This window comes from Capricornis sumatraensis, chromosome 2 (assembly GCF_032405125.1).
Source record: "Capricornis sumatraensis isolate serow.1 chromosome 2, serow.2, whole genome shotgun sequence".
In the NCBI taxonomy this organism is placed as follows: Eukaryota; Metazoa; Chordata; class Mammalia; order Artiodactyla; family Bovidae; genus Capricornis; species Capricornis sumatraensis.
Genome location: NC_091070.1, coordinates 116,370,769 through 116,389,837, shown reverse-complemented (window position 1 = coordinate 116,389,837; position 19,069 = coordinate 116,370,769). Strand labels below are relative to the sequence as shown.

The 19,069-nt window shown below is 38.2% G+C and overlaps 1 protein-coding gene across 1 annotated transcript in view; it reads right to left on the bottom strand.

Annotated features, from left to right (window-relative positions):
• The window catches only part of LOC138071534 (GON-4-like protein), an 83,795-nt gene that overhangs the window by 42,666 nt on the left and 22,060 nt on the right, over window positions 1-19,069 (bottom strand). Inside the window, exons 3-10 of the mRNA XM_068963061.1 lie at window positions 13,778-13,971; window positions 12,982-13,056; window positions 12,766-12,816; window positions 10,406-10,456; window positions 9,688-9,783; window positions 8,302-8,421; window positions 7,537-7,707; window positions 2,257-2,449 (exon numbers count right to left, since the gene is read on the bottom strand). Of these exons, the coding sequence (XP_068819162.1) occupies window positions 2,257-2,449; window positions 7,537-7,707; window positions 8,302-8,421; window positions 9,688-9,783; window positions 10,406-10,456; window positions 12,766-12,816; window positions 12,982-13,056; window positions 13,778-13,971 (951 nt within the window). The remainder of the gene's footprint in view (window positions 1-2,256; window positions 2,450-7,536; window positions 7,708-8,301; window positions 8,422-9,687; window positions 9,784-10,405; window positions 10,457-12,765; window positions 12,817-12,981; window positions 13,057-13,777; window positions 13,972-19,069) is intronic.

Below are 19,069 nucleotides of genomic sequence, written 5' to 3'. Positions count from 1 at the left end.
TGCAAATGACACTCTTAATAATATGAAGAGCAGATGGTACTAGGAACATATGAAAATAACCACATAATACTACAAAAATAAACCAGCATATGGCTGAAGTTTGGTACTGTGATTTATATCCAGCATTATTTCCTACTTACCAGCACTCATTAAACTCAGCTGTTAGATGTGGTTTCTAAATCTACCCTAGTTACTGGCTTCATATTCTCTTTTTTAAAATAGATCCTACTAAGGAAACAAAACAATTCTGTTTCAAAGAAAAGATTTTCACCCTCCCCACTAACCATTATTCCATTTCCTCAACTGACCCTTATCATACTCTTCTATTCCTCCCTTGCCAGTAGTTTCTAACCTTTAGGACACACAAGAATTAGATCCCTAGATGATACCCTTTAGAGATTCTGATTCAGTAGGTACAGGGCAAGGCCCTGGAATGGAATTTACATCTTAACACCATCCAACAAAAACATCTTTACACACTCTGATTCTGATTCAAATTCTAGACACTAACTATGAGAAACGCTGTCCTCGTGCTGCTGCTGCTGCTAAGGCGCTTCAGTCGTGTCCGGCTCTGTGCGACCCCATGGATGGCAGCCCACCAGGCTCCCCCGTCCCTGGGATTTTCCAGGCAAGAGTACTGGAATGGGTTGCCATTGCCTTCTCCGTGAGAAACACTGTCCAAGCTCCCAAAATCCTGACAGCCAACCCAGTCTGACCTTTCCTCCTCAATAGCCAGTATGTCAGCTTTTTCAACCAAGGTGTTAACAATTAAGGCACCAAAGCTGCTGGACTAATAAAGCCACGAGACGTCACTAACGATATTTTGTCTTAGCTTAGGTCTAAGGATAAAATGCAGAGCTTGCTTATGAAGTATCATATGCATTTAAAAAATGCTTTCATGCCCCCTGAGACTTCTTTGAGACATGTTCCTAGAAAACTAAACTGGGTTCTAATTCTAGCAGTATAACACATGGATTCTGAAACACAAAGTAACACAATGAATTTCTGAGACTTTTATAAAATGGATAGAATTATCTTTGTCCCTGTTCATTCCCTTCTGTAGAGGTTTTTGAGCCTTGTGAGCCTTGGACTTTGAGATGGGTTGATAGAAAAAGGAAGTGTCAATAAATGAACTTCAAGAAAATTATAAATCTCCCCAAAGAAAGTGACATAAAAAAGCTTCATGTATGTAGATGTGGACATTTTTCTGGGGAGTGGCTGCATAGCTTTCAGCACATTCTCAAAGGGGTAAGGAATCATCTGGAAATCACTACAAACTAAGGCAATCTCTCATTTCCCCTACATTTACAGAAACACTGCACAAAATGATGAATGATACCCGATTTTCACTATAGTACACTTGCAAAAAAATCACCAAAAACAATTTTAACAATCTTTATTTCACTGTTTTAAAGAAAGAACTTTTACTTATATTCTAAAACAAATAAGGGTTGCAGCAGGATTCTTACACCACGTATGACTGTAGTCAACGTTGCTTGTGTCTGATCGATTCTCCTTCCCTACTTCTGGAAACACTATCACTTCTTCTGAGTAACTACTTATCCCAACCACACTGTTTATGAGGTGCTGCCAATCACAGACCTCCATGCTTCCTATCAAAGCCATGCAACACCAAGAGAGTGGGTATGTGATCAAACCAAACCAATCAGAGTTGCTCCTCTGGACTTTTCCAACTGGAGCCTGTAGGGGAGATTTCTTCTGATGTGGGAACAAAGCAAGAAGTGAATGGTGTGTTTATGATCATATTTCCAGCCTTGTAGAAAAAAAGGTTTAAGAATCGAGTTGACTGACAAAAAGAAGTAGAAATAACAGCTGTAGAGAGAGAAAGTGGGCCTAAACAGTGCCTCAATTCCACTGCAGGTTTTTCTGCCCTTTCCAAACTCTGGTTTCATTTGCCCTTCAGCAAGCTGAGAGTTAAGATTCTTTCACTTGCATCAGGAAGAATCTTAACTAACACGAGAGTCTTTGAGTAAAATGATGCACTCTCATGCAATCATATATAAAATTGTATGTACATTTATGTTTCAGAGGCAGAATCTTAGCAATCAAAAGATTCCCCAAAAGACTCTTTACCAGAAAAAAGGGAGGGGGGATTTAACTACTGATTTAGAGTATATTATTAAATACAAAATTAAATCAACTGAAAACACCCCTTTCGTTAAGATTTTAACTAATGAAAATTTACCATAGAGACCATGGACAGAGAGGACAGTAAATGCAAACAAAAGCAGTTACCTTCATTCCCCACATCATCATTCATAAGTCCTCCCAGCCACATCTTCCAGTCCTCATCGTCTGCTGTATTGGGGTCGTACATGTCTGGGGTGATATCTGGAGCTCGGAGCTCTGCCTCTAGCTGCCCCAGGGGAACATCTTTCAGTGGCATCTTAGAGCGAGTTCGGAAAGCAATGAGACTGTCATCCATGGGCTAGACGATGGAGAAGGAAACAAAAATCTATCACTGGATGCCTAATGCTTTCAGGTTCTCCAAACTTCATCATATCCTGTGCGCTTTTCTTCTTAGCTTAAACCACAAGGTCTCTTCTCTAAATCATTTGGGTTTATTATTCTTTTTTTTTTGGGGGGGGGGTTATTATTCTTTGAGAAACATAAAGGACGATGACATTAATTATTTTTATTTTTTCTTGTTGTTTTTTGTTGGTGGTGGTAGTACCAATCTCTCTTTATTAAAGGTTTTATTTCATTTATAGTTATTATAAAGTACTGGCTATATTCCCCATGTTGTACAATATATCCTTGTATCTTATAATGACATCAGTTTTAAAACCAAAATTTCAGCACCACCACCAACAAAAAAATGAACAAAAAACTTGATGTTGTCCTTAAATTAAGATAAAATTTACATACCATAAAACTCACTCTTTTAAAGTGCATAACTGTGTAGGTTTTACACTTGAGTGAGCACCACAACTATCTAATTCTAAAACATTTTCATCACCCCCCAAAAGAAACTCCATTTTTCCTAGCAGATGCCCCCCATTCTTCCCTGATCCCAGTCTCTAATAATCACTAATCTTTCTGACTCTATGATTTGCTTATGATGGCAATTTTACATAAAAGGAATCATACAATATGAGGCCTTTTGTCTCTGGCTGCTTTCATCTAGCATGTTTTCAAAGTTCATCCATCCTGTAGCATGTATCAGTACTTCATTCTTTTTTACTGAGAAAAAAGGAAGGGAATAGAGAAATTCTATTCATATATTTCCCCACTGTTTAACTGGGTTGTCTTTTTATTGTTGAGTTATAAGAGTTCATTACCTATTACAGTATTGTAATCAAAGGTCACAAAGATTTACTCTTGTTTTCTTGGAATAGTTGCATCGTTTCAACTCTTAAATGTAGGTGAGTTATCTATTTTAACTTCTGAGGGTGGTTTGAGGTAAAATCAAACTTCATCCTTTCATATATGAATTTTCAGTTGTTGCAGGACCAATTGCTTTTTGTTTATTTTCTATTGTTTTTCCAAATTCTTTTCTCATTTAGGTTATTACAGAATAGCAAGCAGAGTTCCCTGCTGCTATACAGTCGGTCCCTGTTAGTCACCTGTTTTAAATATAGCAGTCTGTACACATCGATCCCAAACTCCCAATCTAGCCCTCTCCCCTAGTCTTCCCCCTGGTAACCATTAGTTTGTTTCTAAGACTGTGAGTCTGTTTCTGTTTTGTAAATAAGATTCAAAAGGACATACACATCCCCATGTTCACTGCAGCACTGTTTACAACAGCCAGACATGGAAGCAACCTAAACGTCCACTGATCAATGAATGGATAAAGAAGATGTGGTACGTATATGCAAACGAAGGTTATTCAGCCATTAAAAAAAAAAAAATGGGGACTTCCCTGGCAGCCCAGTGCTTAAGACTCCAGGCTTCTACTGCAGGGTGCACAGGTTCAATCCCTGGCTGGGGAACTAAGATCCCACATGCTGCACAGTGCAGCCAAAAAATTCAAAAAATAAAACATTAGAAAAAAAAAAGAATGAAGTAATGGGGTCTTCCTCGGTGGTCCAGTAGTTAAAAATTTGCCTTACAATGCAGAGGAATCAAGTTCTATCCCTGGTCTGGGAACTAAGATCACCGTGGAGCAAATTAGCTCACACCCCACAACTCCTGAGCCTACGTGCCACAACTAGAGAGCTCGTGTGCCACAACAAAAGGTCCTGCATGACGCAACAAAGACCCCATGTCCTACAACTGGGATGCAGCCAAATAAATATATATTTTAAAAGATACTCAGAGTATATTTTTAGAAAGAATGAAATAATGCCATTTGCAACAACATGGATGGACATACTAAGTGCATCAAGTCAGGTGGAGAAAGACAAGTAATATATAATATTACTCGTATGTGGAATCTTAAAAAAAAAGACACAAATGAACTTATTTCCAGTTATTGTAGCACTATTTGTTGTAAGACTATTCTTTCCTCATTAATTGGTCTTGGCACACTTGCTAAAGATTAAACAGTTCAAAGTGAAGTCACTTAGTTGTGTCTGCCTCTTTGCAACCCCATGGACTGTAGCCCGCCAGGCTCCTCTGCTCATGGGATTTTCCAAGCTTCTCCAGGGGATCTTCCTGACCCAGGGATCGAACCCAGGTCTCCCGCATTGCAGGCAGACTCTTTACTGTTTGAGCCACCAGGGAAGTCCTAAAAGATTAACTGACCACAAATTAAAAGTTTATTTTTTTTTTAACTTTTAAAAAACTTTTCCTTTATTTTTGTCTGCACTGGGTCTTTGCTGCTGTACAAGGGCTTTCTCTAACTGCATAATCAGGGGCTACTCTCCAGCTGTGGTACGTGGGCTTCTCACTGCGATGGCGTCTGTTTTTGTGGAGGACAGGCTCGAAGGCATGAGGGCTTCAGCAGTTGCAACAAGCAGACTCTAGAGCATGTGGGCTTCAGGAGCTACAGCGCACGGGCTTAGCTGCCCTGCAGTGTATGGAATCTTCCCAGACCAGGGACTGAACCTGTGTTCCCTGCAATGGCAGGTGCACTCTTAACCGACTACCAGGGAAGTCCTAAGACTTAATTTTTATACACTATTCTGTTCCACTCAGTTCAGTTCAGTTGCTCAGTCGTGTACGACTCTTTGCGACCCCATGAATTGCAGCAAGCCAGGCTTCCCTGTTCATCACCGACTCCCGGAAGTCTATGTCTATTCTTATGCCAGTACAAAACTGTCTTGATTATAGTAACTTTGTAATAAGTTTTGAAGTCACTAAGTACAGACTTCCAACTATTCTCATTTTCAAGACTGTTTTGGCTATTCTAGGTCCCTTGCATTTCCATTTGAATTTTAGGATTAGCTTGTCAGTTTCTGCAAAATAAGCAGCTCACATTTGGAAAGGGGCTGTATGGAATTTGTAGATCTATTTAGGAAGTTCTCCCTAGACTACTGCAATAATGTCCCAACAGATTTCTGTTTCCTCTCTTGCTCTCCTGTAGTTCACTTCCCACATCTTAGCCAAAGGGACATTTTTAACATTAAATCAGAAAATATCACAAAAAAGCTTTTTTAAATGTTCTCAGATCGTTTAGATGCCTGCCTCCTGCTTATTCAGATCTCAGCTCAAATGTGCCCTCCTCAAGGAGGACTTTTTTGGTCATCCTACGTACAGCTCTACAATAGGCACTACCTTATTTCCTTGCTTTTATTTAGTTCATTTTTTACCCATCTCTGAAACAATTTATGCATTTATGGTCTATCTCTCCCCAACAGACTATAAGGTAGAAGAGGAAAGACCTTTTCTGTCTTGTACAGTTACTCCCCACCTTCAGTCGTTCAGTATGTTTATGAATAAATGATTACATAAAAGTTATTATATCCCAACACTATTACTCATTCACTCCAAAGCAGGGTGATCAAATTAAGTGATGCTTGGGACTCCCTGGCAGTCCAGTGATTGTAAAACTCTGCACTTTCACTGCAGGGGGCACAGGTTTAACCACTGGTTGGGGAACTAAGATCCTGCATGCCACTCAACTCAGCCAAAAAAATTTTAACTTTTAATAAAAATTTTAAAAATTAAATGGTCCTTTCAGAGCTGTTTTATTCAATATTCTATTTTTAAATTTTAAGACAGACATATTTTTCATTGACCAGCAAGACTACTGGGGAAAACCTAAACATTTAAAAGAACTATCTAGGGCACCTGAAGCTATCACATCATTGTTAATTGGCCATATTCCAATATAAAATAAAGTTTTATAAATAAATAAAATTCACGCTTAAACTTATCAAAAAATAGAACTAGCTAATGATGGTGATTTAGAAAGTCACCATTTGACAATAACCATAGTAATGATTGTTTCAATCAAGAATAAGGAATGGAGGCTAAAATAAGTGGGTGAAAAGATGTTTTACCTTAAAAAAAAGGATACATATTAATTGATTTTAAAATGGAAAAATAACATTTCTACAGCAAGGAGAAAAAAAGCCAACACAACCTTAACCATATGATCAAATATAACATGACAGAAGCCACGTGCCTCCTGATATGGTGCACTGAAAAGGACACATCACTTCTGGGATATCTGTGCCCAGGAGTACATCAGGTGAATCAAATCATGAAAAACTATTAGAAAAGTCAAAATAGAGGAATAGCCTGTTAAATAACTGCTTCATAAGGTTCAAAAACGTCAAGGTTATGAAAGACAAAGAAAGACTGAGAAACTGTTCCCGATTCAAAGTGTCTAAGAGACAAGACAACTAAATACAACATGGAATCCTAAACTGGATCCCGGATCACGGAAAAATTGTTCTTCTTTGGCTTTATACAAAAGACTATTGGGACAATTGGTAAAGTCCAAATAAGGACTTCAATGGATTTTATATACAATATTATATATTCTTATTTTCATAATCAACTGTCCTCATTTTTAGGAAATATACACTAAGGTGTTTAGGGGTAAAGGAGCATCACGACTGTAGCACACGCCAAAGTAACTCAGGAAAAAAAAAGTGTACAAAGAGAAAGAAGGAGAAGATGCTCAAGCAACTGTGGGAGAGCTTGATTTGGATGAGCCTGGCTGAAGGCTGCTTCTCTGCTCCACATTTAAAAATCCTCTCTAAAAAAATAAAAATAAAAAAATTTAAAAAATCCTCTCTGTGGGACTTCTTTGGTAGTCTCGTGGCTGAGAACCCACATTCCCAATGCCGGAGGCCAGGTTCACTCCCTGGTCAGGGAACCAGATCCCACATGCCACAACTAAGAGTTGGCATGCTGCATCTAAAGATTCCACATGCCACAACGAAGATACAGTGCAAACAGATATATAATTTTTTTTTAAATGCTCGCTCACATACCTTTATTCCTTCCTTAGGAAATGCCATTCTCACAATAAAATACTACAAACCAAGTAGTACCAAAGACCTACAATTTCATGACATGAACTTATTATATCAGAATGTAATATCTTCTGTTCTCCCTTCCCAGTCTGAGCAATAACTGATTACTCCATTTGCTTTTTCAGCAATTTAGAGTTATGTTCACCTGGAAAGAATCCATGCAGACCGGACTGGAAGCCAGCTCTTCATCTACTGCGTGCAACTTCTCCATGAAAGTACTATCCCTGGTCTGTTTGGGCTTTGGTGGGGGCGGAGGCCCCATGGGCACTACCTCAGCACTGATGTGCCTGATGGCAGGTGCGGTGACTTTCTCAGCCTAATTAAAAGAGGCAACTATGTTAAAAAATGAAAAGGGGGAGGGGAGGAAAAGTGGGAGAAAAAAAAAGAAGCAGGAAGAGAGAAGCACATCTCTCACATGCTGGTGACTTTTCTCTTCCCAGCCAGAGAGAGGTAAAAAAAAAAAAGCAAAGACACTGTCAAGTACATTAATCTAACAGGTTTCTTTCTATTTCTAATGAAGCCAACAGGATGCTACTCAGGTTACTGAAAATGGGAAATAAATTAAAATAGCTTTAGAATATTAGAAAACACATACAGAAAAGAGAAGGGTAGAAGAAAAGAAACCCTGCCAGTCACTCATATTTGGACCCTTAACAAAAACTCAAACATCTCTCTCCCTGTCACTGAGTTCCAATTTTCTCTTAACCCTTCACTGACTTAAGGGACTTGGAAATTCAGTTATAACTAGTCACAAATACACAGAAGATAATGGCATGGTTACTGATCTTGAATCATGTTTGGCAAAAGGTGACAGCTCAGAATCACCATGGATAAGCTATCTATTTATACAGTTAAATAATCTACTTATAAGGTCTTTCTAATTGATCTTATTAGCATGGTATGGATTTACCTCTGATAATATGCCACTCTCCTCATCTGTTTCAGTCATCTCAGAAGACTGCCTCAATCGGGATTTCTTTGCCCCACGTGGAGATGAAGCGGTGCTTTCCACATCACTTTCCAATAAACTCTACAAAACAAATCCAGTTCACTTTCATATTTATGCCCCTACCTCATTCTACTGAGTCTGAAGTATCTCAATAGAATGAATCATAAAATATCAATCACTGAATTAGTCAGAGTAAAAGAATAAAATTTAAATAGAAGCTTAATTTTCTGAAGTAGGAACAGGGATCTGATCACTATACTCATCAATGTTGTAACCTCTGCAAAACTGTAAGGTACTGATTAAAACTCCTTTAACAAACAAGTCAAAGAACACATTTAAAAATAGACTTGTTACATAGCTATAATGAAAATGAAAAAACTACAGCCACAAGCAAACATAAAATCTCAAATGACTTGTGTTGAACCAAATTTTGAAAAGGCCACACACATCCTAACATGTATACTATCATGTAAGAATCGAATCGCCAGTCTATGTCTGACGCAGGATACAGCATGCTTGGGGCTGGTGCATGGGGATGACCCACAGAGATGTTATGGGGAGGGAGGTGGGAGGGGGGTTCATGTTTGGGAACGCATGTAAGAATTAAAGATTTTAAAATTTAAAAAAATAAAAATAAAAATAAATAAATAAAAAGGCCACACAAAAGAATATATACACTACTGGTTCCATTTACATAAGTTTCAGAAACAATAAAAAACTGAACATAGTGTGTAGAGCTGTATATTTAGGTGATGTAACTAAAAAGATAAGCAAGGAAATTAAGTGAAAGTCGCTCAGTCCTGTCTGACTCTTTGTGACCCCATGGACTGTCACAAAGAGTCTTTGTGACTCCATGGAATTCTCCAGGCCAGAATACTGGAGTGGGTAGTCTTTCCCTTCTCCAGGGGATCTTCCCAACCCAGGGATCTAACCCAGGTCAAGCAAGGAAGTAACTACCAAAAAGTCAAGATAGTGGTTATCTGTAGGGGAAGAGAAGTCATTGTGGTAAGAGGTGTCTGGCAACATTACATTTAATGACTTTAAGGAAGTTTAATGAGGATTAGCTTTATAGTTATTCAAGCTGTATAGTTTTGTTTTATCCTATACACAGTTCTACATATTATATGTGTTATTATATTTCATAATACAAGACATGAAAAAAATCAAGGGAACATGAAAAGGAGTCATAGTCTTAGATTTATGTAAAGAAAAGAGTTGAAAAAAGTACTGTGTTTCAACCCTCTGTATAGAACAAGTGATATTACTCAGAAAGCAAAGTACAGTCTGCCTTGTGGAACCAAAAATTTTCTATATTACCGACTAACACTCACACAGGTAACCACTGACCTCTTCAGCAGTCTCATCTTCTTCTTCATCATCTGGCTGGTACTCTTCATCTGAGGAATCATCATCCTCAAGGTGGATATCCACAAACTGAGGAGGCTACATAACGTATAATTATAGAAATAAACAAATTGGTTAGAAAATATGAATCATATGTACTTGGAAAGTAAAGGGAAGAAAGCAGAGCGGTAAAAAGAAATCCTGAGAGCATAAGCAGCTAAAGCCAGCAATAAGAGTCAAGAGTTAAAAAAATTTCTACGAGCTTCCCTTGTGGCTCAGTGGTCAAGAATCCCCCTGCCAATGCAGGAGACACAGATTCGATCTCTGATCCAGGAAGAGCCCACACCCTGCAGCACAATGAAGCCTGTGTGCCACAACTATTGAGTCTGAGCTCTAGAACCTGGGCTCCTCAACGAGAGAAGCCACTGCAATGAGAAGCCTGCGCACCACAACTGGAGAGCAGCCCTCACTCTCCGCAACTAGAGAGAAGCCGTCGCAGCAAAGAACCAGCACAGCCAAAAATGAAATAATAAGTAAATAAACTTTAAAAAACAATTTTTAATTTCTAGCATGAGAGTCAAATCTAAGAGTAACAGAATGGAAAAAACCAAAGCTGAAATTTAACTAAATATATAGGTCCAAAAAAAGTTAACAAATAAAAGCGTTTTGAGACTGATGAAGTCTTTCTTGAGAAAAATAGAATTACCTCTTCCAAATTTACCTTAATTTCATTGGCCTTCTTAATTGGTGAAATATTCCATGTTGGAATTACCTACCAACAAAGAATATAAATAGGTAAGTTCTCTTAACTAAACTGGACCGTTTTTCATTTTTACTTCTCTGCCATCACAAGGAGCCATGGGACTAACACGTAACTACAGTGATGTAGGGGTACTGATCTGCACGCTCAAATATCTGTCAAAGCTTGGCAGAAGAAAAGGAGAGACAAATCTCTTCCCACCATTAGTATTTCTGCCTTAAACCTAATAAATATCTGTATTACCCATAAATGGACCAAGTGTCTGTCTTGCCTACTTTATATTACAGCTTGGGCTCACACAGAATAACAAACGTGAGAACTATTTGTAAACAACCACAGTGCACAAATCTATGACATTATAGGCAATAGCAGCCATTTGTATCAATTAGTAATCAATCACACAAATTGTGATTTTTTTTTTTTTAATCAATAACATAAAGCTACCGTAAGTATGCCTCCAAAAAGCCAGCCATGGAAAGTTCTTAGGGAAGGACTTAGGGATGAAGCATCAATTTGTACACAACTTCTTTTCAAAATAGTATAGGGAAAAAAAGAAGATATATATACACATAAAGCAAATATGGCAAAATTTTACAACTGTTAAGTCTAGATGCAATCTAGATTCACTCTAAAATTCTTTTAACTTTTTCTTAATTTTTAAAAAATAGAGTTGGTAGGGGGAAAGTTTTTTAAAGAATCCTTTAAAATCTCTTACATAACTCCTGACAAAAAGCCATTAGAGTATGTAGCTGGAGTGTATAATTTCTTGACCATCTAATGGTGACCCAAACAAGATCATCAGGAACAAACTCCAGCAGGCCATTAGGTTTTGTCTCTACAAGAATCCTCAGGTCCTCCACATCTTCTCAGCCCTGCTATGTTGCAGCTATTCATCTAGCTCTGTGTAGCCAGGTCCAATATAGGGTAAAGGGAGTAATGCGATTCAGGTCCACAGTTCGTCTCATGTTTGTTTTTAAACCAACAGATTTCCCTACTGCCAAATCCATCAGGAAGGAGTCAGTCTATTAAGTATTAAAAAGCAAGAGAAATGGACTTTAAACCTTGCTCCTCATACAAACTACAGTCTTGGGATGTCCACCTTCTATGCAACTATATACATGGTTGGTAAACATAATCTAGAGCCTGATTTGGATCTCCTTGGGTTTTTTTTTCTCCCAAGTCAAATACGGAATTAATGTTAATTTTATTCTATGTCAGGCAGACTTCATATAACTTCTGTATCACTGACGGCTGCTTTCATCATAGCTACCACATATTCATTTGTAATTATTTTCCCGAAGATGAAATTTCACTTTATGCAACCAGAGTTAGTCAATTAGACAGATACGATGTGATTGTCAAAAAAAGCCAATGCATGGGATTTCCCTTTGTGGTCCACTGGTTAAGAATCCACCTTCCAATGCAGAGGCCTCAGGTTCGATCCCTGGTTAGGGAACTAAGATCCTATGTACTATGGAACTTGACTAAAAAAAAATTTTTTTTTAATTTGGGGGACATTTAGCAAGAAAAGAATGTTATGAGAAGATATACTAGCATTCTTCAACTAGAGGAAAGGTCATATGAAAGAGGAGCAGATATTTCCTCTACAGGGCTACAAGGAACAGAATCAGACAAACAGACAAAAACTATAATATGTATTTTGGGTCCAGGAGGCAAATCTTCCTTACTATCAGAGATAGAATGGACTCCCTCAGGACTATCTCCTGCCTTGTTACAAAAGGTCAGCACAAGTTGGACATGTGCTTGTTAAGCAGAAGAAAATACAGTCCCTAGCATCAAAGAGCTTGCTGTACTATATCAGAATGCTTCAAAAGTCTTCAAGTGGCTCTCATACCTTAGTATTCAACAATGCATATTCCTAGGCCCTACCCATGGGTCCCAATTCCTCAGTCTGAGGTGAGCCCCCAAATATGTATTTTTCAGTAAACACTCGTGAGGGACCCATACTAGGGTGATCGTGATAAAACTGTTCCCTGAAATACAATTTGAAATATACTACGTTAATCACTTTGCCACATATCTCACAACATGAACAGGAAAACTGTCCTCGCTCACTGCTTTCAAACATTCCGAAAGTTATCTACCTAGCACTTCCCAAAAAGCAACTAAAGTAAAAATAAACTATGACAGTAATTTCATATATTCCGTCTCCACATGTCTATTTGCCTTTTACAACTATTTCTTTAAGGAGGAAAACCTAGATCATAATCTTTCCTACAGTTTTCTGCCCTACAAATAACCTGGAATTAGATAATATTAACAAAGCTAACTATACAACAAAGAAAAAACAGAACACCCACCACTCCTTTTTCCACCACTTCCTTCAGTTTAGAGCGTGTCATTTTGGGCTCCTAAGAAGGAAAATGAGAAGAAAATAGTCAATAAAAATCATGGAGTGACTGACTTTGTCCCTAACTGTTACATTATTTACAGACTTCCAAATGACCTCCTTCCTGTACTTCGCCAGTTTACAGACAGCTCTGTCTCATGGCACTAGAAGAACAAGGACTACTCACAAACATTGGCATATCCTCCGTCTCACTGATGGCTGCTTTCATCATAGCCACCACATGTTCATTTGTGATTACTTCCTGGAGAAAGAGGAAATTTCACTTTATGACACAAAGATGTATTACCCAGGTAATACTCATCTCTATGTAACTCTGCTAGATATATGCAGAGGATAAACGAGAGTCAGATACTCCAATGGCTTCCGATTAGGGGAAAGCAAGGCAACTGAAAGCAAAGGAGCAAGTTTTGGAGAGAAGCACACAGCTTCCAACAATGTAGTAAGCAAATGGATCAACCTCACTAGCTGATACTAACAGGAATGGCGCGCATAAAAAAAAAAAATTCTCCAGTTCACTACCTGCTTAAGAGAAACAGTAATGAACAACAGCAGTCTTATAAATAGTTGTACTTCTACATGGCAAAGAAGAGAATTTGCTTATGTGCAAAGTACTGTAAACTGTTAACTGGGCATCTTTTCAGACATATCCACCCACAAGAGTAAGTCCACCTTGAACATTATCATCTCCCATTATCTTCCAACTGCTAAACAAGAAACAATCAAATCAGTGGAAGGAAGCTGAGGAACAGTTTATCTTCCCAGTCAAGTTCTTTCACATGTGTTCACATTTCAAACTTGTGCCAAATGCAAAGAGAGAGCTACCTTGAAATGAATATTTTACCACCAGGAATTCATAAAGTTAGTAATTCACATATCAAGACTGCAACGTTTCCTAATTATTTCCCTTTGCTTCCTGTGAAAGAGCTGTGCTCCCATTACACAACTGCCCCAGTCGCACTCACGTGAAGGATGTTCCGCACGTTGACTGCGGTCAGGTTGTGCTGCTTGGCGCCGTCCTCTAAGGTGCGGTCAAGCATGTCATCCAGCTTCAGGTCACAAGACAAAGTCCTTTCTTCTTGATCCCTTCCATCTCTTTTCCTCTTGGTACCTTTTTTCTTTTTTCGCCTTTTCTCATTTTCTTCACTGTCATGCTCTTCTGCAAATAAACCAAGAACATCACCAGAATACCAAAGCAACTGCTCCCAGAACACAACCCAAAAAGTCAACACTGAAAGAAAAACCACCCGCCGGCTGTCTGGTCCTGGAATCAAAGAAGGCTGTGATGGAAAAGCGGTGAGAGGGGCAGCTGTGGTAAGAACACAGTGGTAACACCCAACAGTCACTGAATACTCCTATTAGGTCAGGCATTCTTCCACACACTTTATACACACTACTTCACTTCTCATCCTCATCACAACCATACGAGGTAGGGACCGTTCTTTTCCCCATGGTACAGAGGAAGAGACTGAGGCAGAAAGATTAAGAAACTTTCCCAAGAGCTAATAATGACAAAGCCATGTTCTGAGGCCAAGCACTTTAGCTCTAGAACTGTCTTAATTATTACTCTATACTGCCCAGATAATACATCAGAAATCCAGGGCTTATATCTCAGATCTACAACTTAACTGGGTTACCTTGGCAACAGATTCTTAATTTTTTTCTTTTGTAAAATACAGATATCTTCCCACCAGTGAAACCATGCAGATTAAGTGAAATAATATCTATCAAAGTGCCTTATAACCCATGAAATATTATATAAACATAATTTATCATTATTATTATTATATTACTGAGTTTAGAAAAGAGAAAAACAAGCAGCAAACCAATAAAAACATCCACTCTGAATCATATTAAAAAGAGTGGAGAGGATGAAGTACCTCTGTTCTACAAGAAAGGAGCACATATATAACCAGATAAACGGAAAAGCTTCCTGATTATTCAGTCCAGTCACTCAGTCGTGTCCAACTCTTTGCAACCCCATGGACTGCAGCACGCCAGGCTTCCCTGTCCATCACCAACTCCCGGAGCTTGCTCAAACTCATGTCCATCAAGTTGGTGATGCCATCCAACCATCTTATCCTCTGTCATCCCCTTCTCCTCCTGCCCTCAATCCCTCCCAGCATCAGGGTCTTTTCCAATGAGTCAGTTCTTTGCATCAGGAGGCCAAAGTACTGGAGTTTCAGCTTCAGCATCAGTCCTTCCAATGAATATTCAGGACTGACTTTCTTCAGGGTTGACTGGTTTGATCTCCTTGCAGTCCAAGGGACTCTCAAGAGTCTTCTCCAACACCACCATCTGAAAGCATTAATTCTTCGGCGCTCAGCTTTCTTCATGGTCCAACTCTCACATCCATACATGACCACTGGAAAAACCATAGCTTTGACTAGACGGACCTTTGCTGGCAAAGTAATGTCTCTGCTTTTTAATGTGCTGTCGACGTTGGTCACAGCTTTTCTTCCAAAGAGAAGGTGTCTTTTTAATTTCATGGCTGCAGTCACTATCTGCAGTGATTTTGGAGCCCAAGAAAATAAAGCCTGTCACTGTTTCCATTGTTTCCCCAACTATTTGCCATGATGAAATGATGGGGCCAGATGCCATGATCTTCATTTTTTGAATGTTGATCTTCATTTTTTGAATGTTGAGCTTTAAGCCAACTTTTTCACGCTCCTCTTTCTTTCATCAAGAGGCTCTTTAGTTCTTCTTCGCTTTCTGCCAGAAGGGTGTGTCATCTGCATATTTGAGGTTAGTGATATTTCTCCAGCAATCTTGATTCCAGCTTGTGCTTCATCCAGCCCAGCCTTTCACATGATGTACTCTGCATATAAGTTAAACAAGCAAGGTGACAATATTTAGTCCTGACGTACTCCTTCCCCCATTTGGAACTAGTCTGTTGTTCCATGTCCAGTTCGAACTGTTGCTTCTTGACCTGCATACAAATTTCTCAAGAGGCACACAAATTTCTCTTTAAGAATTTTCCACAGTTTGTTGTTATCCATACAGTCAAAGGCTTTGGTGCAGTCGATAAAGCAAAAGTAAATGTTTTTCTAGAATTCTCTTGCTTTTTTATGATACAACGGATGTTGGCAATTTGATCTCTGGTTCCTCTGCCTTTTCCAAATCCAGCCTGAACATCTAAAAGTTCTTGGTTCACATACTGTTGAAGACTGGCTTGGAGAATTCCCGTAAATCTTGAGGTAGACTATCACACAATACCAAAATGAGGTCCTCATCTCTGAAACTTTTTGGTCTGCTACCGAATGAAAACAAGGGATTAGAGAAAATTAACATCAAGACAATCTTCTTGGTTTAAAAAGGTTTTATGATCTGCAAGCTGCACTCTGGCAATATTTATTCTGTGAAAATTAGTAACTTCAAACAACTGCTTTTTCACTTATGAATATATATGAAGAATTTGATAAATGCTCATAACTTTCAATCCAATAATTCTTCTTAAGGAAATAACTACATATGTAATTACTGATCAAACTCTGGGAGATGGTGAAGGACGGGGAAGCCTGGCATGCTGCAGTCCCTGGGGTCGCAAAGAGTTGGACACAACTGAGCAACTGAACAACAACACATGTAAAGACTAATCGAGTTCTTTATTTATCAACATCAATTACTTACGCAAAAGCATGGAAAACACCTAAATACCAACTAAAGAAAAGCACACAACCCGAAAGTTGCAAGTTATGTTTATTATCCTTACTGAGGACTACGGCCTTGAAGACAGCCTCTCAGATGGTTCTGAGGAGCTGCACCATAGAGGTAAAGGAGAACCCAGAATATACATAAGTTTTTGCTGCAAAAAAACAGATATGTAATTGAACATCAAAAGATTACTGCTAACTGCGAAAAATGACATCTCAAGTTAACGATTTCAGTGCTTTTCTATGTAAGGGAAGATGCAAGAGTTGTGGGTTCACTGGAGTTATTAGCAGTGCATCTCAACTATCGAGGCCCAGTATCCTTTTTTCTCTATCCTGAATTCCCCTCTGGGCACACCCTTGGGGTGAGGAGGGTGCTGGGGCTACAGTGGCTTGTGGGTTGAGAATAAGAACGTTCATTCTTTTTTTTTTTTTTTAATTCATTCTTTACTGAAAAGGCAGGTACCACTTTTTGTGTACACAGGCAATATGAAAAAAGAATGGTTAAGTGAAGTGGTACACCCATATACTGGACTGTAACTGAGTTATTAAAGAATGGACAGAATGGGCTTCATGCACGTATGCATGCCACCCACCTCCCCCTCATCTTTCAAGAGGCTTTTGGCTGCCTTGGCATGAAGGTCAGTTAGAACATCTCCCAAACACTAGGTTCAGTTCCTTTTATGTGAGCCTGGGGGGTGGCGTGGAGTGGAGAACAAGTTAAAACTGACTAGAGAATTTTTAATAATATAGAAAAAAACTGATAATGACTTCTAACAAACACAAGGTAGAATTCAAACATACACAACTAACATTTGTGTAGCAAACTAAAATGGACTATCCTGAGGTACATCCCAACACAGTGATAGATGCAAAAGAAATATAAAACTCTAGAATGCATCAGAAGTGATAAAGTGATGCAGCTCTTTACTGATGGTCATTTGAGAAAGCAGCAAAAGGGGAATCATGTAGCATAATACACAACAAAACTTTCTAAAACCTTTGTATTCATATCTTTTCCCAAAGTCTTTCTTCTCACCTCATTTACCTCTTTTCTCCATAAACTCCAAAACTCCTCTCTCTCACCACTCTGAAATCTCCTCTTTGCTCTTCCCGTCCCTCTGGCATCCTTTCTCATGCAAACCAATCTAGCCAGTTCCTGGTTTCTGTAATCCCACCTTTCCCTCCTCATTTCATCAGCACTTAAAGACCCAGTAGATGCAGAACAAGACGAGGATTTCTGACACCTGAGGAAGTTTTGATCAGTTTCATATTCATAACCTATCAAGTAGTTAGTAACACTGTCAACTGCAAAACTAATTCAGGAGAAAAAAGTCTGAAAGACACAAGTTAAAACTATTACTATTATACTAGAAATAATAAAGTATGTTATTAGCCAAAAAGTAACCTAATAACTAAAAATCTTCATTACAAAATTTAACCTACAAAATGTAAGCAAAATTCATAAAAGACCAAAAAAAGAAAATTTACAATGGAAGCAGATAAAAATTTATAAAATTACATATAGACAGCTGATGAGTAATCAAATTATCCTTTAAAACAGTGCTTCTCAAACTGTGGCGAATCCACTGTAGACTCACATTTTTATAAAATAAGAATATAGCCATACTGTCAATGTTTCAATTTTTACCATGTTACGAATGTCAGATTTTTAAAGTTTTACTCTCAGTTTCCACGAATTATTTGTTTCAAACCAGTAACAGTTCTCAACTAGCAATGGTTTTCAGACCGCATTTTGAGAAATACTGCTTTAAAATACACACTGAAAAACATTTATTAACCCCAATAAAAATACAATAAAGACAAAAAAAAATTAAAAGCACTGAGAAGAAAAGTTATCACAGGATTGAAATGGAAATAATAAAATTTACTACAGAAAATATTTTTTTAATGGAAAAAGCATTGGCGTTAACCATAACTCCCATTTAGAACAGTTATCTTACAAAAATCAAAGTAATGACTGTGGGGTAAGAACCACTCCAATTAACTACATCCTCCTAAATCACATCACACATATTTCTCCTCTGATTTTTGGTTTTAAGGCTGAGTTTAATAGGGAATGTAGGTCTATAAGGAAAATTTAATACATTCCAATACACTGCACAGACAATCCAAGAAAGAACAGATAATTCAATTACTTCTTACTCCGTTTTAGAACTAATCTCTTATTTTACTTTTAAAATACTGGGATACCACTGACTCAGAATTTTTATAAACTGAAATTAAAAAATTTTTAAAGGAAGCTGCTCTATAAAAATCAGACTAAAGAAGGAAATCTAGTTTTTCCTTTTATGAGAAAGGTGGGATATGGCTAAAAAACAAGGTATTTGCTAAGGAGCAGATTTAATGAAGTAAGCAATAAACTGAAAGTAAATTTGCACTGTATATGTACTGTAAAGTGGACGATGTCAATAAAAATATGGGTGGGTTCTATAATATCTGAATCATCAAAGCTGCTTTGGTGTATGAAAAAAGCCGCTTAACAGCCCTGTCACACACCCAGGACTTCTGATTCTGGCCACAACAATGTATTTTTTATCAGATGAAGCCTTCGTGCCAAAACAACTGTGGAATTATATAAAACTA